We start from the raw sequence: 22,068 nt of genomic DNA on the forward strand, positions 1-22,068 counted from the left end.
GCCAATATATATTGAATATAAAACAGAAAGAGAAAATAACAACACAGCTAAAAACACAGTGACAAATTTCGGCAAAAGTTAAACGCTTGTGTCATGAGCACGAGGCGGCTATGCAGTGTCCATAACGGACGTGGCCATCCACCGTGCATAAGATACCATATTGACAGCGGCGGGTGAAGGGGCCACCAATTCTTCGTCTGCCCAGGGCCGCCACAAGCCTAGAGCCGCCCATGAGTACTGCTGCCATAAATAATTTCATCAAAGGTCGTGCACAATCACTGTGCCGTGAAACCAATGTTTAATAACGTGCTTTAACTCCTATCATCATGAAAATGATATCACATATACATCTCAGTATTTTAGCTATTCAGAGAGCTGTAATAGCCTTGGGATTAATAAAGTATCTATCTATCTATCTATCTATCTATCTATCTATCTATCTATCTATCTATCTATCTATCTAATATCACGAATGTAATGGATTCTGTGTCCAGTCGGAGGAAGAGAGCCGGTTTAAGAAGCAAGTAGTGATTCACACACATAAAGCACATAGAAGTTCACATACAAAACAAAGCATTTTAACGTGCTACTTGAATTACGATGTGATTTGAGAAACTAGTTAATTAAATGATTTTAAAATGAAGTTTATGATGTTCTACTTTAATGACAAAATAAACTATGTGATTAAAGTAGAAATTTCGAGATTGAAGTTGACATTTCGTGCTTTTTTCCCACTGTGTGCCTATTTTTTTTTTCTCTGTATTCTAATAAGCTTTCATATGACACTCAGACGGTGGGTTAAAACTCGTCTTTTCATGGCGACTGATATCTGAGCTTTCAAGTTTCTCCAACACGCTATGTCACTCGATCAACTTCCTTTTGTTGATTATACCACGGTTTAATTAAACAAATAGTATGTTTTTCCTTTGCCTCCACTTGGTATTCACTGAAATTCTTATATTTCCCCCCGTGATTTTCCGATTGTCTTTTCACAGAAGGCTGAGCTTAAGGGCGATTTATTTTGATTTGTATATTCAAAGAGGCATAATTCTGGGAGGAGTTGGGGCTGGACATAAGGCGCGCGCACGAACGTTAGTTTTCACGCTGACCTGGATTTATGTAGGCGAAGAATGTGGAAGTTGGAGTACGCACAGATTCCTGCATCTGGATTTTTCTGTGCATAAGCACATTTTGGCTTTTGTGCTTACGCCATGTTATAGTGCGAATTCTACGCACAGCCTTATACATGAGGCCCCTGGTGTTCTCTCCAGTCCATAGATCTTCTTCATTAGATCTCACAACACATCTACTCCCTCTTCTCCTAAACTCTTCCACACTTCTCCTGGTCCTGTTGCCTTTCCACCTACTATTCTTTTCATTTATTTACTTCCTCCCTGCTTATTCCTGGTACTAGCCCTTCATTTGCTACTTCATCTCCAAACACCACCCTTGGATTTTCTTCATTCAACAGCTTTTCAAAGCCCCTCTCCCATCTATTCTTGTTCCAATCACACTCGCTCAAGACCACACTAGGAATAACAAAGAGCTTTAAAGCGATAAGGCAGTATGTTACTCCGATCAGTCCCAACATTCAAAGCCCTGCCAGGTGAAGTGAATACCATTGATGATCTCGTCACAATGGCACCTGTCAGAGTTGGCATATATTAGACAGCAAGTGGACAGTCAGTCCTTATAGGTGATGGAAGGTGGAGAAATAGGCAAATTTGAGGATCTGAGCGACTTTGACGTGGGCCTCATTGTGATGGGTAGACGACTGGGTGAGAGCATCTTCAAAATGGCAGGTCTTGTGCAGGGGTTAGTACTTACCAAAAGTGGTCACAGGAAGGACAACCGCTGAACTGGTGACAGAGTCATGGGCACCCAAGGCTCATTGATGTACAGTTGAGCGAAGGCCAGCCCATCTGGTCTGATCCCACAGAAGAGCTACTGGAGTACAAATTGCTAAAAACTTTATGCTGGCCATGAGAGAATGGTGTCAGAACACCCAGAGCATCACAGCTCGCTTCATAGGCCCAGACCAATCAGAGTGCATATGTTGAGCCCTGTCCACTTACAAAAGCGCCTTCAGTGGGGATGTGAGTGTCAGAACTGGACCATGGAGCAATGGAAGAAGGTGGCCTGATCTGATGAAAACTTCAGATCATGTCATGTAGATGGACCGTGTGTGTGTGTGTGTGTGTGCTGTTTACCCAGGTTAGAGGTGCATTATGGGACAAAGGCAAGACAGCAGAGGCAGTGAGATGCTCTGGGCAATGTTCTGCTAGCAAACCTTTGGGTCTTGGCATTCGTGTGCATGTCACTCTGACATGTGCTACCTACATAAAGATTGTAGCAGACCGAATACATGACACTAGCATTTCCTTTTAGCAGTGGCCACTTACAGCAGGATAATGTGCCCTTCCACGCTGCAGAAATTGCTCATGAATGGATTGAGGAACATGATAAAGAGTTTCACGTGTTGACTTGGCCCCTGAATTCCTCAATTCTGGTTGAACATCTGTCAGATGTGCTGGAAAAACAAGTCCAATTCATGGAGGCCTCTCCTAGCAACTTACAGGTCTTAAAGGGTCTGCTGCTAAAGTCTTGGTGCAGACACCACAGGGCACCTTCAATCAATCAATCAATCAATCAACATTTATTTATATAGCACATATTCATACAAAAAAATGTAGCTCAAAGTGCTTTACAAAATGAATAGAGAAATAGAAGAAACAATAAAAGATAAACATAAGTCAACATTAATTAACATAGAATAAGAGTAAGGTCCGATGGCCAGGGTGGACAGAAAAAACAAAAAACTCCAAAGGCTGGAGAAAAAATAAAATCTGTAGGGGTTCCAGACCAAGAGACCGCCCAGTCCCCTCTGGGCAATCTACCTAACATAAGTCAAACAGTCCTCTTTGTATTTAAGAGACCTTCAGAGGTCTCAAGGAGTCCATGCCTCAACGGGTCAACACGAGGGGGACACACGCAATATTAGGCAGGTGCTTTAAGTATTGTGGCTGATCGGTGTTTTAATGGCATTTTACATGAATAGTACGACAATCAAACCAGGGCACTACATGTGTGAGGCGCCACTGGGCCGACCCTTCCAGATACAAGCTACTGATATCCTTCAAGGCTTATTACGAAACCATGCAGCTTAAAAGTAAGATGGAATTTAGTGTCCGTTTTAAAGTCATGTGCACACATGTTAAAGTCAGTCAGGTCTCAGGGATTGTTCTCCTTAAGGTGGACTTTTCTTTTTTCCCCATTTGCCTACCTAGTTCAGGGTTTTGTGTCCCTACTGTAGCCCCTTGATGCAAACAAGTCCCATAAATGACATTTAAAAATAATAATACAGTTACATGACCAGTCATGCAGTGGTCAACTGATAGACCTGTCACACAATCAGACAGATAGAAAGGTGCAGAAATCACTCCACTCAACTCATCCCAATGTTTGTAGCGTAAGAGTTTGATTTCTCCGCCAACTACAAAGCTCTCCCCACCTTGGCAGACTCACTTTTAGTGTCTTGATGATGACTATTTAGGGCCCCCCACCCCCAGTTTGTTCCTGCATGCGTCAGATGTTTGACGTTTTCTACGGCCTAGCCTGTTACTCATTTCTGCGCACCTCAGTCTGAGGCGGTGAGATGTGAGCTGAGCCTCCCAGACATACAAGCACCTGGCAGAACGTGTATTCGTATAAACTTCACACAGATGCAGTCCGAGTGCCTCACTCTTCTCTTCTCAATGCAGGCTTGTTCTACAAGTCAAAATGTCAGCCATTCTCCAATAACTGACATCATAAGGTGTGTTACATAGCAGTACTAGAAAAGCTCCAAAAAGCCCAAATTTTAAAATGGTACAATTTCCAGGATTTCGAGATTTTTGGTATCAGAAGCTCTCCTCTCCATCGACCCCTTCAATTGACGCTGGCTATTGCAGTTGTGGAAAAACGTCTACGTCATAGACTTGACGAAATGAAACCTCACTTTTCGACACAATTGGGACTTCATGAGGGACCCCGTCCCCATTTCCCTTATTGCTTTGAACCGACCAGAACTACCAAAAGGGAAGCGATGTGCAGTGCGGCACACCAGTGAGGTTGGAGTTTTCTGTTATTTGTTTTGGTACCGGGACTGAGGTCCCAAAGCCGGTATCAATAATGACGTCTAAATTTTAGTACTAGTTACAGCAGAATAAAATATAATCAGTTTAATAGCACTTCTACCTCCATATCACCTTTGCAGGTGACGCGTCATGTGATGTCACACAGGAGGTCGGAGGTAGCCACTGAACTTGCTCCTTTCCAGTCCTAACTAGATGAATCTGCAAGTCCGATGATTGAGGATTGAGCAGTCGTCATATTTGTGCCTTCATGTCTGAAATGATAACATGTCTTCCTCCAGGCGCTGACGTCAATAGCCAGGCAAGCGACAAAGCTACGGCGTTGTATGAAGCATGCAAAAATGGCCATGAGCATATTGTGGAATATCTTCTTTCTGAGAATGCAGATGCTAACATACCTGGCAAGAATGGACTGCTCCCAATTCACATAGCGGCACAGTGTGGGCATAAGGAGTAAGTACGCCATTTTTTATTCTTGGGTTTCATTCCCCACTTTTCCTCCTGCAGTAGAAACTCCCGCTGAACAGATGCTCAAGTCCCAGAATATGAGATCAGAAAAGTTACAATTGACAAATTCCCTTTATTAGTATTGAAGATCTCAATAAGTGATAGAACTATGAAAGGCTGAGGTGAACCCACTCCTTAATATTTGTTATTTGCCATCTTTGACATGAGGATGGTAGGACAGCGCAGCGTGTAAATAGTCTTTGGACCCTGGCTTGACTTCCAGCTCAGGGAGCTCCTCCATTCCTCGCAGTTAGGCTAAGTTCACAGGTCCAGCTCGCTCCAGCGTGTGTGCATTTTGCAAACGACGAGCAGGGCCTGGATGTTGACCAGACGCAGTATTAAATATGGATGGACTCTCTTGAGAATTGTTAATTGAGTGCTTGTATTATTTGATTCCAAACTATAGATGTGAGTCGAGTGTGAACGCGGAGATGAAGGTGAAAGGTGCGGCTAGAAAGCGCGTGTGCACACCAGTGGGCGGCCCGACTGACTCTGAGTTGTTTCCATTACAGGATCGTGTGCATGCTGATTCCAGTTACCAGCCGGGCGCGGATCAGACGCAGCGGAATCAGCCCGTTACATCTAGCTGCTGAGCGAAATCGGGACGAGACCCTGGAGGAGCTCATAGAGGCTGGCTATGATGTCAACTCGACCCTTTCATTCGAGCGATCTCGGATGTACGAGGACCGACGCAGCACTCCGTTATATTTTGCCGTCAGCAACAACAACATCTATGCCACCGAGGTGCTTCTGAAAGCTGGTGCCCATCCCAACGTGGACCTTATCAACCCTTTGCTGATCGCCATTCGCCAAGGTTGTATAAAATCCATGAAACTCCTCTTGGCGCATGGGGCTAACATCAACGCCTATATTCCAGCGGTCCCATCGACATTTCCAGCCACCATAATGTTTTCCATGCAGTACCTGAGCTTACTCAAGTTCCTCTTGGACCAGGGCTGTGATGCCCTCTCTTGTTTTACATGTGAATACGGAAGTGGAGAGCATCCTCCATTGCCAGACATTTCTCCGAGAGAAGACTTTCCCCAAAGGAATACAAAACCCAAGTTTGTGCAGGTAACAGAAAAAGAAATCTCTTCATTGTGAGCGTGAATTGCTAACGAAAGTTCAGCTTCAAATGGCGCCTTTTTGTGTAACGCTCTCTTAGTCACACTTTTGGCATATTTGACAAATCGTAGTGTGTGGTGACCGCCTACCAGGAGGTATCTACACAGACCACTTTGTAAAGAACTGGCGTCCACGGCCGGGGTACTCAGTTATGGTCCTGGAGGTCCACAACGACAGCAGGTTTTCACTTTAACCACTTTCCTACGTATTTAGAACCCATTTATTTTCTACTTAAACATTATACCTTTTGGGGGCTTTGTCATAGTTAACTCATTTGTTATGATTAAGACCCCTTAACTGCCTGTTTTAGTTTAAAAAGCTACATTTAGGCTGTAATTGTCTCCTGTTTTCTTAACTGGCCATCAGTTAATAATGAGGTGCCGATGACAAAGGAAAGGCCAGCAGCTCTCCCACTAGCATACTTATGCAGGGGCCTCCTGAAGTGTCTGTGTTTCAAAATCAATGAGAGAGGAGGGAAGGACCAGAAAAACAAAGAATATTCCATTTTTGTCTTGGCAGAATGAAAGCACTTATAAATTTAATCCCAAGTTTCATTACCTGTTAGGCCTGCCTTCCAATTACAAAAACCTGCAGCCACTGCGGACCTCCAGGAATGTAACTAAGGACCCCCTGATCTATGGGGACGAGCATACCTGGCTGAGGAAGCACCTGATTTCTCCTTCCACATGAAGCCTCATTTGATATTTCTACACCAGATGTATCCAAATTCTGGAATGCAAACTAACAACACACATTACAAACTTGGCCCAAAAATCTCATGGAATGTAAAAGGCTCACGTTAGCACAAAAGCGCCCGCCATCAACCTGCGTGGAAAAAGTGAATTCTAAACAGCAGCCCCAGTGTTGCTCTGATTGTTAAATCCGTTACATTGATTGTATACAGCGCCCTTGGGTAAGTACAAGCTCGGAATGTGGTAAGTCTGCGCTTGCGTTCATATTTTACACAACTCTCGATGTCCTCTTTGATGTACTGTGTGTTTCAACCGAACTGACGTGAGTTTGTTTGTTTAAATTCAGCCAAATGTTACTCTGCTGCACAAATAAGAAACAAATTGTGAAATAATACATCGTGCATGAAATAAAATAATAATAAATAAAATCATAAAATAATACATCCATCCATCCATTACCCAACCCGCTATATCCTAACTACAGGGTCACGGGGGTCTGCTGGAGCCAGTCCCAGCCAACACAGGGCGCAAGGCAGGAAACAAACCCCGGGCAGGGCGCCAGCCCACCACAGGCCGCACACACACACACACACACACACACACACACACACACCAAGCACACACCAGGGACAATTTAGGATCGCCAATGCACCTAACCTGCATGTCTTCGGACTGTGAGGGGAAATCCACGCAGACATGGGGAGAACATGTAAACTCCACGCACAGAGGACCCGGGAATCAAACCATAATACATCATTCATAAATAAAATCATAATAAATAAAATCATGAAATAAAAAATAAATAAAATCATAAAATAAAATAATACTAAATAAAATCATTAAATAATACATCATTTGTACTTCCCTAATTTTTTTAAGTATCTGGGCATTCACTTACTTGTTTGTGTCAAACGGGCAGCTCAGTTTGGTCCAAAGGTCAACCAGACCTAAAAAGAGCGCGACTGTGGGGCACAGCTGTAAACCGATAGGCAGGACCCCCGCTGCACCTTACCATTACACCATGGTCAGCACTACCCCTTAAGCATCAAACCGAGTTAATGAGGGCCGTTTGCCATGTTGAACGTAATTACCCATCTTCCTTCAGTTGCCATGTGGGTCATTCTCATTTTAAGCAAGTGATATATGAAGAACATAAGAAACGAGAGAAGACAATTCTGTCCATCAAGCTCATTTGTTTGGCTAACAGCTGAGGCCGATGTCATGTTATACACCACTTTAAGTCGTGAGGTATGTCAGACTTGCTGACTGCCCTCGCCGATGTCTTCTCCAGACCATGTCAATTTAAGCAACTGGAAATCGCTGCCAATGTCACGTTTAGCGATCGCGTGGTGACCGCCCAGCACATTCGTGCTTGCTCCTTTTTTCGGACCACTAATAGCCTGCTTCATGACGGGCATGGCGTCGTAATAGGAGTTCATAGTTGCAGCTTGTTCATCCACCGTCTCTGCCCTATTGTTTTCCTATTCTGTTTTAGTGCGTAAAACATGAGACATCAGACAGATGAGCTTCTCCTTTGTTTGTGAGGTCCAAGACACCACGTTCTTTATGCCTCATCGCTATGCATTGGTAGTTCTTGATGACCATTCACTGCTTGTCAGCTCTCAGGCACACAGAGCCCACCCTACGACTAACAAGGAAATCAAACCTGATTTGTTTTTTCAGAGCAACATCTGGACTGATTGGACTAATTGGGGATGTCACATTACGTGACTGACAGATTATTTAAATCAGTCTAACTTAACCACCCAGTTACAGCCCACTTTTGGGCCGTGAGTTGCTGTTTATATTATTGTAAATGATGGCAGTGGGTCGCAAAAGGTAGCTGCTCTAACAATGGGGGATTCGCCCAACCAAGTAGGTCACGAAATCAAAAAGGTAAGAGAAACATAGATGTAAACGAAGACGACTGAAAATCAGTGGAAGAGGCGCGTAACACGACACAGGCTTAACGTATCTAACCCAGATACCTCTGAAAAGCTCCCAGGGTTTCTACTCTACTCATTAAGAAGTGTGTGCTGGCTTCACAATGCTATTCTGTTGCCCATATACTGTATCTCATCTATTAAAATGAGTTAAAGGTACCATGGAGTCAAACAACTGAATGAACATCCAGACGTTTGAGCTGTCAAAACTGGAAGCACTAAATAAACAAACATCTCTGATTACAAAACAATGGCAGTTTTATAAACTGTGGTTCAGGCACTCTGGAGTGGTTTCTTCAAAACAGTTCAAATGAAGCCCCTCACTCCATCCATTCACTGCACTCTTCACTATAATCTCAGCTGTATGACCCTGAGCTACTGCAAATGTTTGTGATGCACCATCTGCTGGAATGACAAATGCAGTGCATGTTATTACTAAATGCAATTCAAACCATTTACAGTACTAAAATGCATTTCATTTGTCATTCTTACAGGAGGCACATCAGACATCAATACTGGTATGAATCCCATACCAAATGGCATATAACAGAGACATATACATTGTATTTGTCATTTCAACAGATGGCCCATCACAAACATTAACACCATTTGTTATGAATCCCATACCAAATGGCATATAACAGAGACATATGCATTGCATTTGCTATCCCAAAAGATGGAGCATCACATACATTTTTAGTAATAAAATGCATTGCTTGTCATTACAACAGAAGACGCATCTCAAACATTAATGCCATTTTTGCAAATCCCATACCAAATGACATATAACAGGGACACATGCATTTCATTTCTCATTCCAACAGATGGCACATTGCAGACATTAACATAATTTTTTATGATTTCTATACCAAAAGGCACATAACAGAGACACATGCATTGCATTTGTCATTCCAACAGGTGACACATCATAAACATTAGCACTGAGTTTATGACTCCCAAATGACATATAAAGGAGGGATATTCATTGCATTTGTGTTTTGTTACGGGAAAATGGTTCAAGGGATTAGAACATAAGTAGGCAAAGAATCAGAGAGAAGAGGTCCAATATTTCTATTTTGTTTACTTAATCAATTATAACATTTAAATACATATGAATGGGTTATAGAAATAAAGAGACAAACTTATACTTACAATAACATACATACATACAGTAACATACATCAAAAGACCCAGAGCCATCATCCCAGACCAGTAGACTGAGGGGGCCCGCTTGTCAGTCTTGTCAAAGGATCAACCCTTTTAGCCTTTCATTTACCGGGCGGTGCGCGCTGTCCCCACGTTGAGCCTCCAAAGAAACTGAGGGCGGAACCTTCCCTTATATACTAATTGAGCGTCCTTGCCCAAAGCGGCTTACGTGTAAGCAGTGTATACAGAAGTGATTAGTTTCAGCACACACACCTTTCCACGGGACGCGGTGTTGTTTTGCACTTGGTCCTGATGATGACGACACCTGGTACCAGGAGGCACACAAAATAAGAATTGCTGAGTGAAGCCCCTTGAAGTGAAAAACAAGTCAGCATGCCCCTTTATCCTGACGGAGACGGCGTCTGGTACCAAAAGGCACACAAAAATAGTGAAGCCCCTCGAAGTGAAAAACAAGTCAGCATAACCCTCTGGCCATATTCCCAGTACTTTTCCTTCTTGAAACTGGTTTTTGCGCTGAGCGACCAACGCCCATCTGCTCTCTTGATCCCCCCCTCTCTTTAGAAAAATCCTTCCATTACAATTTGTTATTGCAAAAAGATGCATCACAGACATTTGTAGTAAAGCATTTTATTACCACTAATTCTGTCACTGTGATCATGTTAACAAGTATTCATCTATTTCATGGGCATTTTCTCTTTATTCTTAGCTGCGGTGTGCAAGGCAGATAACAACTATGGCTGGTCCACCACTGACATGCTCACACTCAAACACACAAAGCCATTAAAGAGCTGGTAATTCATAAAACTCATTTTGAAACACATTAATATTTTTAAAAAACTGTATGTAGAGATACCTTTATTCTCTGAAGACAAATGTTTGTGATGCACCATCTGTTGGAATGACAAATGCAGTGATGTTAACGCCAAAGTCTTCGATTTCAAGCCATCTTAGAGGTGTAGCACAGCTCATATAATAATTACCCAAATTATATCTTGGGGAATCAGGCTGGCCAGATGCCGAGGCACAAGTGCATGTGAGGTGGGTGACTACAAACTACCAAATGAGAGACTACTAAGAGACAAGAATCGTCATTAGTTTGATTTTTATGCCAACCATGCATCACTTTACTGTCATTGTTTTATAAACGTGTGTAGTCTCAGTAATAAAGTGAGTGAGGTAGATTAGAAAGAAAGAGCCACCAAGGAGGGTACAACACAGGTGCCAGGCACTCCATGGAGTCCTATCAGATGGAAAGGGAAATGAAGGCGATGTCAAATCCATCAGGAGTCGGTTACTGTTAAGAAGTATTCCGGTGGACACGCTCATTTCATTTTCTTTCCAGTTCTAATCCGTGTCTTTCTCACTCCTGGGGAGCACATCAGAAGTGATGTCACTGGATACTTACAATGCTGTTTCTTTTTCAGTTCTGTGAAATGGTTTCCACACCTAAGATAACTCGCTGGGCTGGGCCGATCATCGATCTGCTCCTCGACTACGTGGGAAACGTTCAGCTCTGCTCCAGACTTACGGAGCACTTGGATAGCTACGAGGACTGGGCCGTGATCAAGGAGAAGTCAAGTAAGTGCGGCCCCAGGAGCGTCAGCCTGAGGGGTCATTGTATCTGAGTGCCTTTTGTGGTTTATTTGGAGTAACTGAGGCAGGCATCTGGGTAGAATGGACAAAGGAATCCAGGGGTTTGTCTCATCTAATGGGGGTTTTCATTATGTCCAGTTATACCAGAGATCATCTGGAACATTCATTACCATGGATGGGTAGGTCAAAGCTGCGTAATTTCATTCAGGGTTGCCATAACAGTTAGAATTAAACCTCAGGGAGACCAGAGCCGAGGAAGCTGATGGATCTCCAGTCATGTCCCCTCATAGATACAGACATGATGAGGGTGAGGCTGGATGCCCCTGTGTATTTCCGAGGTGTTGTGTTCTACCTGGCACTTCAGAATGAGTGGACTTTAACTGAAGACGTGACATGAGCCTCCAGTGGTGCTGCGGCTAAAGACCCCTGATAGCTCAAGAGCTTATTGATGTGTGCATGGATGTGTAAAGAGCGCCTTGTGTGCAGAGGGGGCTCTTCTCATCTGACGTGGAGTTTTGATCCAGTTGAATTGTGTGTGTGTGTGTGTGTGTGTGTGTGTGTGGATTAGGGGGGTAATAGCTGCAGTATGACTGATTTGCATATTCAGAACCATTTCATTTGTTTCTGAGTGAATCTCGTAACACTCATCTTTGACCTGTGTGACATGTTAAACTTATGATAAGTAACAGAAAATGATGACATAAAGTTATTTTTGTCCTCAAGGCAGTTTTTCCAGGCCTAGCTCCCTCCTCAATTTGAACTGATATTTGTTATGTAGAAGAAAATGGCCAAGCTGGAGTCCAGCAAGGCTCAATCTGTGTCTGGCTTACTTCTCATTACTGTTACTTACAGTGTGGCTGACGCCATTTGAGACACAAGGGGTCCCATGTCTTTTGCTGCTCCGACTGCAGCACAGGCAGCTGAGGTGACTTCGACATGGACACGTGGTGTCAGCAGTGGGATAGGAATGCACAGCCTTAACCATCACAGTTCCTTGTGACCCTGTAATGTTCATGAAAACAGACAGAACACTGGACTGACAAGGACTTCACTAGCAAATACTTCCCAAGTATTCTTTTCACAGCAATGAACTGCATGGACACCTAACCATACAATACAATACAATACAGTTTATTTTTGTATAGCCCAAAATCACACAGGAAGTGCCGCAATGGGCTTTAACAGGCCCTGCCTTTTGACAGCCCCCCAGCCTTGACTCTCTGAGAAGACAAGGAAAAACTCCCAATAAAAACCTTGTAGGAAAATGGAAGAAACCTCGGAAAGGCAGTTCAAAGAGAGACCCCTTTCCAGGTAGGTTGGGCGTGCAGTGGGTGTCAAAAGTAGGGGGTCAATACAATACAATATACACAACAGAACAATTCCTTAAGACAGCATAATAAAAATTTTAGAATTACGGTTTAACAGTAGATTTGATATTTTTAGAGTCCTGGAGACCTCATCCATCTAGCTGCATCTCCATTTGGCCATGCCACGGCTGAAACGTTGCTCTGATGAAAGGACCCCTCTTTCCCATGATTCCTGTGATCCTCCATCAGGGATGACTTTACCATAGGCAGGCAAACAACTTGGCAGGTGGGCCGTGGCACCAATGGCCACATTTGGGTACCGAGAAAAGAAACAGAATAGGTGAGGGTTAGTATTCAAATATAATTATCATGTTACTTATGTTATAGTGCTAATGACTAACAACAGAGATGCAGTATGTACAGTTAATCAGCAGCTCTAGTCAGGATATGCTAAACTGAAGTAGTGAGTCTTCAGCCGGGATTTAAAGGCTGAGACCGAGGGGGCATCTCTTATGGAAGCAGGAAGACCAGTCCACAGTTTAGGGGCCCTGTAACTAAAAGCTCGACCTCCCACTGTTATTTTATTAATCCTTGGAATCCTAAGCAGACCGGCATCTTGAGATCTTAATGTGCTCAGGTTTGTAAGTCATGATAAGTTCAGACAAGTAAGCGGACCTTGGCCGTTTAATGCTTTATATGTTAAAAGGAGGATTTTGAAATCTGCCCTAAATTTAACTGGGAGCCAGTGTAAAGATTTAAGAACTGGGGTTATGTGTTCATATTTTCTTGTTCTTGTAATAATTCTTGCAGCGGCATTTTGGATTAACTGGAGGCTGTATAGAGAACAGTTTGAACAGCCAGTGAACACCGCATTGCAGTAGTCAATCCTACTAGAGATAAATGCATGAATTAATTTCTCACAATCCTGTTTATTTAGAAAGCCTTAATTTCCTAATATTTTTAAGATGGAAAAAACATGTTTTGGACGACTGTGTAATATGCGCTATAAATGACATGCTAGAGTCAAAGATAACTCCTAGATTGCGGGCTGATTCAGTAAAATTAATTGGGATTCCAACTGAGTTAAATGACGACAAAATATTGCTGTGATCAGCGTCATTCCCTCCAACAATTAACATCTCTGTTTTATCTGTATTTAAAGACAAGTAGTTCTCATTCATCCATTCCTTTAATTCACTAACACAACTAATTAAAGACAACATCGGAGAAACTTCATTTGATTTAAATGAAAGGTTTAACTGGGTGTCATCTGCATACGAGTGAAAATTAACATTATGTTTCCTAATGAGAGATCCCAGTGGAAGCATGTAAAGTGAAAACAGTAAAGGTCCCAGTACTGAGCCCTGCGGGACACCATATTCAACTTCTGTGTATAATGATGGAGTACTGTCAGCACATTTCTGTACATACATGAGCTTGATGGACACCCATTTGCAAAACCAGGGGCATTAATATGGAGTCGGAGTTCCCAATAACACAATATTTGAACCCTAACCCTAATTTCTGTGTGAATCTGCGCCCATTTATGAGGTCAGGTACTGATGATGGATGCTCTCATCTCAAAGTTGTTCAGTAGGGTTGAGTTGTGCAGGCAACTTGAGTTCCTCCATGTCTTTACAGATCTAGCATGGTGCACTGGGGGACCACAGTCATGTTGGAACAGCAAAGGGTCTTTACAAACTGGAAGAGCACAATTGCCTTTGTGTCTTTATTTGCTGCACCAAGGGGTCTAACCCAAGCCCTGCCATTACCTTCCTCCACCAAACTCTACAGTGGGCTCAATGCAGTCCAAAAGGTAGCGTTCCCCAGGCATCCATCAAACTTGACTCGCTGTATCAGACTGGCGGATAGCAAAGTGCGATTCATCACTTCATGTTTCCACTGCGCCACACCAGTGCAGCTGACACTTGGCATTACTCATAGTGATCTGAGATGTGTGTAGGAAGCCCATTTTGTGAGCAGATGTTGCTTCCACATGCAGTTTGGACCCCAGGTGTGAGTGATGCCCTTTCTAGCACTCTGCAGTCCTGAGTCTGCACGTCTACACTTCATGGCTGAGCTGTTGTCATCCCTCAACGCTTGACCAGGACAGAGTAGACAATTTGCCCAAGTGGTACACATGAAGTCACTGAGCTCCTGGGTAGGACCTGTCAATGGAGACTGCAGGGCTGGGTGACGATTTGATGGCACCTGCCAACAATGAAGCACCTGAAATGGCATCATTTGGAGAGATGTCCGCACGCTTTTGGGCGCACAGTGTGTGTGTGAGTGTGAGGTGGTCCTAAACACTTCACTTGGGATTAATGCACACCTCAAAATATAACATCACATTTGTACACTCACCTAAAGGATTATTAGGAACACCTGTTCAATTTCTCATTAATGCAATTATCTAATCAACCAATCACATGGCAGTTGCTTAAGTGCATTTATGGGTGTGGTCCTGGTCAAGACAATCTCCTGAACTCCAAACTGAATGTCAGAATGGGAAAGAAAGGTGATTTAAGCAATTTTGAGCGTGGCATGGTTGTTGGTGCCAGACGGGCCGGTCTGAGTATTTCACAATCTGCTCAGTTACTGGGATTTTCACGCACAACCATTTCTAGGGTTTACAAAGAATGGTGTGAAAAGGGAAAAACATCCAGTATGCGGCAGTCCTGTGGGCAAAAATGCCTTGTTGATGCTAGAGGTCAGAGGAGAATAGGCCGACTGATTCAAGCTGATAGAAGAGCAACTTTGACTGAAATAACCACTCGTTACAACCGAGGTATGCAGCAAAGCATTTGTGAAGCCACAACACACACAACCTTGAGGCGGATGGGCTACAACAGCAGAAGACCCCACCAGGTACCACTCATCTCCACTACAAATAGGAAAAAGAGGCTACAATTTGCACGAGCTCACCAAAATTGGACAGTTGAAGACTGAAAAAATGTTGCCTGGTCTGATGAGTCTCGATTTCTGTTGAGACATTCAATTCAATTTGGCGTAAACAGAATGAGAACATGGATCCATCATGCCTTGTTACCACTGTGCAGGCTGGTGGTGGTGGTGTAATGGTGTGGGGGATGTTTTCTTGGCACACTTTAGGCCCCTTAGTGCCAATTGGGCATCATTTAAATGTCACGGGCTACCTGAGCATTGTTTCTGACCATGTCCATCCCTTCATGACCACCATGTACCCATCCTCTGATGGCTACTTCCAGCAGGATAATGCACCATGTCACAAAGCTCGAATCATTTCAAATTGGTTTCTTGAACATGACAATGAGTTCACTGTACTAAAATGGCCCCCCCAGTCACCAGATCTCAACCCAATAGAGCGTCTTTGGGATGTGGTGGAACAGGAGCTTCGTGCCCTGGATGTGCATCCCACAAATCTCCATCAACTGCAAGATGCTATCCTATCAATATGGGCCAACATTTCTAAAGAATGCTTTGAGCACCTTGTTGAATCAATGCCACGTAGAATTAAGGCAGTTCTGAAGGCGAAAGGGAGTCAAACACCGTATTAGTATGGTGTTCCTAATAATCCTTTAGGTGAGTGTATAATGACATACGAGGTGAGACACAAAAATAACCAAATTAGAAAAAAGTATCTATTTATTGATGAGTTACAGCATTCTAAATATTGTCAACTTCTCCCCCTCGCGATCTCTACACCGCTCCATGAATATTGAAACAGTCCTGGAAATCGGGCGAATAGGGAGGATGATCGAGGACAGGAATATTTTTGTCCGTCAAAAACTGCTTTACGGCAGCGTTTCTCAACCTTTAAGTATTTGCGATCCGAGTTTCCTAACAGTTTTAATCGCCCCCCCCCCCCAACATTTTTTTGAAATGAAGATTCATATTTTATTATACCTACTTAACTTTTATCGACATTTATCTAACTCCATATTTATTGTCCTAGTATCAGAATGTAGTTTAAGTTAATTTGTTTTGGTTTCAACAGATGTTTTTTTCATATTTTTGATTCTTGTTTTCTTTTTTTCACATCTTCGCGCCCCCCTTTTTGTTACTTCCTGCCCCCCTAAGGGGGCCCGCCCCACAGGTTAAGAACCACTGCTTTACGGAAAAAAGCAGTCCGATCATTTCGAACAATCTGATTCGCCGTTTTGATGTTTTCATCAGTCCGAGACGAGGGTGGGCGACCTGGGCGTTGAACGTCTTTCACATTTTCTTGTCCTTCCTTGAAATGTTTGTGCCACTCAAAAACTTGTGTGCGAGACAAACTGTTATCGCCGTACACTGTTTTTATCATTTCATAAGTTTCTGTGGCCGTTTTGTTCAAATTCGTGAGAAATTTGATGTTTTTGATGATTTTTTTCACCCGACATTATAGCGGCAACTCGTTGTTTCCTGCAGAGGCATTAGCTCTCTTGGAAATGTGTTCTTTTAATATTGTGGCTTATTAAATAATTAAACAATATCATAATATACCAGAAAAGGCGATATCCCTCCCATAGTGATTACGGCGGTACAAGAATCACATGAGACAAAATATCTTTTAGCTTACATTTACTGACGTTTTACGCAGTTACAGACGGGGAGGCATATGGACAGACTTTATCCAGGTGGGAATCTGGATCAACACAGTCAGCCATTTTTTCCGTCCCTACGCTGGGAGGGTTTCCAACACCTATTGTTGGCACAGCCTCGAAGGGTCTGGCCACTGTCCAGACCTTTTATATGGTTCTTGCTTCATTTGCTGGTCTTCTCGTTTCCAAACAAGGGCTGAATTCCTCTCCCACAAAATACAGAAATATCATAGTGCTTACATGTCGATTCTCATTCTCCCAAGAAGGAAAGAAGGTTTGTGCTTATAGAGGACAGAAATACCCTAACCTGTGTTTAAGCTGACTATACAAGCCTCCAGTTGTCTTTGGCTATCTAATCCAATGCTTGGTCAGCAATTCTAACTGCTGAGCCTCTGTGTGCCACAGTTAACATGCACATGTGAATAAAACTCATAACAGTATTGTCCAGATACAGTGACATAAAGAAAAAATGTAGTATTACACTCGTGTAGCAGTTGTTGTGCAAATACTCTTCACAGGGTATACCTAGCTGGTCGGCGGTTTGAGAGGGTGTGTAGGGTGGGATAGAGTTCTATGATTCATGTCTGGCCGACCTCCAGACGGTGTACCAGGAAAGCCCCAAGCCCAATCCGGGTATTTTTGTGTCTCACCTCGTATGCGTTAACATAGCGGACAAGCGACCTAACAAATCCCAGTGTGGCCGTTTCCTCAGCTCTACGCTGTGAGGTCCACACCCGCCTAGAATGTCGCACTGAGGGGACAGGGATGTTCTTAGGCATATGCGAACTACACATCCGAGTAGGGCCCCAACTGAGAGGGGGCCCCCGACCTGGCCCTGTCTTACAATATTTTTTTTTTTTGTTGTTGGGCTGTGGGCTTGGGGCACCCGTCACTGCAGCCATCTGTGCCAGTCCACCATGTCGTGTGTCACGAAACCCTCCTCATCCTAAATGTTATTGTTCTTTTCCAGACATTTTATTAGAACACCTTCCTGATCTACGGGGGGGCTCTGCCCCAACCCGGACCCTCCCCCTCAATCCACGGCCTGCACATTTCTGAACCGCGTAGGACCCCCAAAATGCTAAGAGCGGCCCTGGAGGGGAGGACAGCTGAGGTTTTCCTGTGCTGCTTTACAGCACACTGGTGGGGCCTCATCTGGAGTCCTCTGTGCAGTTTTGGTCTCCATAGACATAGCAGCACTAGAGAAAGTCCAGAGAAGAGCAACAAGACGGAGGAGGAAAGATTACAAGAGCAGCAGAATCACAGGAGACATGATGGAAGGGTTTCAGATGATGAAGGGAATTAGTCCAGTGGGTTGAGATGGTGACTTTAAAATGAGTTCATCAACAACACGGGGGCACAGCTGCTAGCTTGTTAAGGGTAAATTTCGCACAAACATTAGGAAGAGAACCACAAAAAGATATGTGGAAATGTGAGCAAGCAGTGTAGTACTTCAGGGACCTTCAAAACTCGACTTGATGTTATTAAGGAGGAACAAAGTGGACAGGACTGGCGAGCTTTGTTGGCCCGTTCTCATCCAGATTGACAAAGGAGGAGGATATGAGATCCGTCACGTTCAGAATTCTCTTTGAAGTTGCCACAAATAATTTGCTTTCATTGTCACGAGGAGATCTTATTCGTTGGTCCTACATGGATGAGTATGCACAGCAAGGGCAAAAACTGAAGGAGCTCTCATGTTTAGAAATCTGAACGCAAACACGAGCGTCCACGGTCTGCAATGTCACTGAAAAACTCACCAAAGCTTTTTGTTTTTTATATTTTTTGTTTTTCTACCCCCTTGTTGTTTCAGAACCTCCGAGAAGCCTTCTGCACCTCTGTCGAATAAAGATTCGCGAGACGCTAGGAAACGAGCGCTTGAAACGTCTCAACCGCCTGCAGATTCCTTCAAGACTGATCCGGTACTTGGAGTATAACTACAGTAACGACTGCTAAGGCCGCCGCTTTGACCAGGATGTGGCTCAATTGGGGGGTTTCTCTTTCCAAATATGATATAAAAGGATGGCAGGAAATGGTCGGCTTTCTTTAGGGGGAAGATTTATGCACGAGTCATCAAGTCAGATGCCCTCTTTATTTCAGATTCTCTAAGCCTGACACAGAAATGACACGGGCTGGGACATCTGAAGTGCCACAATCTGGTCACGCCGGCCCTCTGAGTCCTGGCGTATATCATGGCGGGGACCTGAGGAGTGTCATGACATGTGACATGAAGTGCCGGTCATGTCTGATAGTACAACACTCGTTGGTGAGCCTGTGAGGGCTTACATGACGTCTACTTTGGAGAGGTGGGCTTGCCATCAGCAATTGAAGATCTGTGCTTCGGGACATCAGCCCATCATCCCCGTATGTCTCGAGCCTTCTGTGTGAAGTGTTTGCTGCACCTCAGTTCTTGTGCATTTGGGTAATTTATTTAGGATTTGTGAGTCACTGACAGTCACGCTATTTCGAGCGTGAGAGTTCTTTGTCAATATATGGCATGACCTGGAGGTCAGCCTCACCCCTTTATGGGAGCTCAGACCCCAAACTTCACTTCTGTCTGCGCGATTCTCGATCCTACCGTCCATGTCAGTAACGTAATTGACAGCCACAATCAAAAATGGACTGTAAATTGTGAGACATGTGGCCACTAGGGGGCATCACGGAGCCCCAAACACAACTTGGCAACACGCAGTCCCGGGTTCAAATCAAGTGCATTTTATTACTAAATGCACAGCCCAGCCCAACAATACAGTGCTTTCCTTGTCTCTTCCCTAGCTCGTATTGTCCAGCTCCTCTCCCAACTCCTTTTATGGTGGACCCAGGAAGACCCCCGATGTGACTGCATTACAGTTAGGAAGCACTTCCGGATCAGGGAGACCTTCTTATTGGGAAGACAATCCCTCAGGGGCCACCCAAGTACCCCAGCAGGATTACAGCTCCCATGTTGGCCCCTGGGTGTACCAGGAGGAATGCATGGCCCTGAGAGGCAGTGGTCTCCCTCTGTCCTTCCACTCTCATGGTCTCCTGGTCAGGAAAGGCACCAGTAACCACACTGGCCAGCTGGGTGAAGGACCCCAGCCCATCTGTGTTGTCTGAGACAAACAATACAAACAAGAATGAGCTGGGGTTGAGTGCCATTTGAGAAGTGGCACAAAAAGTGCCCCCTTTTAGTTTGCGGGTATTTGCCAGACTGGCAAAGCCTTTCAGGATAAACTCCACAGCTTTTCTTTAGTCACTATCTCACTCCACCGATGGTTGTTTTGGACACCTACTATATGCAGCTGAAGCCCACCCGCCTGGTGGCACTGCCACAGCAGAAGACCTTGGGCTGGACTCTGTGCCACTTGGAGGGTTTCTGCTAAAAAAACCCCATCCTGCAACACACCATAGAAATGGAGGTCCACCAACACACGACTGTAAAGGTGGGCTAAGCGGATCCTGCAGGCCTGAATGGTCAAACAGGGGCTCACAGCTCCCACCGGGGCTCTTTAAATGGAGTCTGTGCTGCTCGCCTCTGATTACTGAGCAGCCTACTGCAAAAAAACGACAAGGAAGACGCAAAGTTTCCCCCCAACAAAACTGGAGGCCAATGTCCTCTGGGAAACGGCTTTCGTAGTGTGGACAGTCAAATTCAGCATGGCGCTTTATTCTCTAAGACAGTATTAGTGCAGTGAAACTAAAATATGGACGGCATGAAGAGATCTGATCGGGGGGAAACAGAACAAGAAGGCCCCCAATTTGTAAAAGAAGAACATTAGGAGAGACGGCCATCATGCCTTCTGGACTGCTGTTTAAGACCTAAGCTGTGCAAAGTTTTGTAACTGCTGATTTGTCACAGAATTCATTTTGTGTTTCATAGTTTTTTAATAAAAGATGGAAATATTATTAATGGAATTATATTGATTGCAGGACAGTAAATAATTTGAGCACTGGTATTAAAGTGTTGTTGCAATGGCTTACATGTAATCAATGGGGCAGTATTTAATATTTGCATAAAAAACACTATTTAAAAAAGACAAATATCAACAATGGCCTTCGAGTCGCATTAGTTCCACTGAAACAGTAAAGGAAGGCATCCAATAAGTGTCAGTGTATCAGTCTCGGTCACTCCAACAGATGGCGCATCACAAACATCAACTCTGCTTTTACAAATTTCATACCAAATGGCATATGCATTGCATTTATCATTCCAACAGATGGTGCATCACAAACATTTGTAGTAAGAAAATGCATTGCATTTGTCATTCCAACTGATGGTGCCTTACAAACATTAATGCTGCTTTTACTAATCCCAAACCAAATGGCATGTAACAGAGACACATACATTTGTCATTCAAAAAAGAAAAAGTACGGTGTTTCAAATCCCATACCATATAGCATAATAATAATAATAATAATAATAATAATACATTTTATTTATATAGCACCTTTAGCATGCTCAAGGTGCTTGTCAGCCCAACAGATGGCACATCACATCCATTAAAACTGCTTTTACAAATCTCATAATAAATGGCATGTAACAGAGGCAGATGCATTGCATTCCTCATTCCAACAGATGGTGCATCACACAAAAAAACACTGGTTTTACAAATCCCACACCAAATACATACAACCCCAATTCCAATGAAGTTGGGATGTTGTGTAAAACGTAAATAAAAACAGAATACAATGATTTGCAAATCCTTTTCAACCTATATTCAACTGAATACACTACGAGGACAAGATATCAAATATTCAAACTGATAAACTTTATTGTTGTTTTGCAAATCTTCACTCATTTTGAATTTGATGCCTGCAACACGTTCCAAAATAGCTGAGACAGGAGCACGTTTACCGCTGTGTTATATCACCTTTCCTTTTAACAACACTCAATAAGCGTTTGGGAACTGAGGACACGAATTGTTGAAGCTGTTTAGGTGGAATTCTTTCCCATTCTTGCTTGACGTACAACTTCAGTTGCTCAACAGTCCGGGGTCTCCGTTGTCGTATTTTGCACTTCATAATGCGCCACACATTTTCAATGGGAGACAGGTCTGGACTGC

At 43.7% G+C, this 22,068-nt stretch overlaps 1 protein-coding gene across 1 annotated transcript in view; it reads left to right on the forward strand.

Moving 5' to 3' along the window:
- asb2a.1 (ankyrin repeat and SOCS box containing 2a, tandem duplicate 1) overlaps nucleotides 1-20,923 on the forward strand; it is a 34,758-nt gene extending 13,835 nt beyond the window's left edge. Inside the window, exons 5-8 of the mRNA XM_039741011.1 lie at nucleotides 4,415-4,586; nucleotides 5,153-5,714; nucleotides 10,992-11,145; nucleotides 18,840-20,923. Of these exons, the coding sequence (XP_039596945.1) occupies nucleotides 4,415-4,586; nucleotides 5,153-5,714; nucleotides 10,992-11,145; nucleotides 18,840-18,982 (1,031 nt within the window). The 3' untranslated portion in view covers nucleotides 18,983-20,923. The remainder of the gene's footprint in view (nucleotides 1-4,414; nucleotides 4,587-5,152; nucleotides 5,715-10,991; nucleotides 11,146-18,839) is intronic.
- The last annotated feature ends 1,145 nt before the right edge of the window (nucleotides 20,924-22,068 follow it).

The sequence above is a fragment of the Polypterus senegalus genome, chromosome 18 (genome assembly GCF_016835505.1).
Source record: "Polypterus senegalus isolate Bchr_013 chromosome 18, ASM1683550v1, whole genome shotgun sequence".
In the NCBI taxonomy this organism is placed as follows: Eukaryota; Metazoa; Chordata; class Cladistia; order Polypteriformes; family Polypteridae; genus Polypterus; species Polypterus senegalus.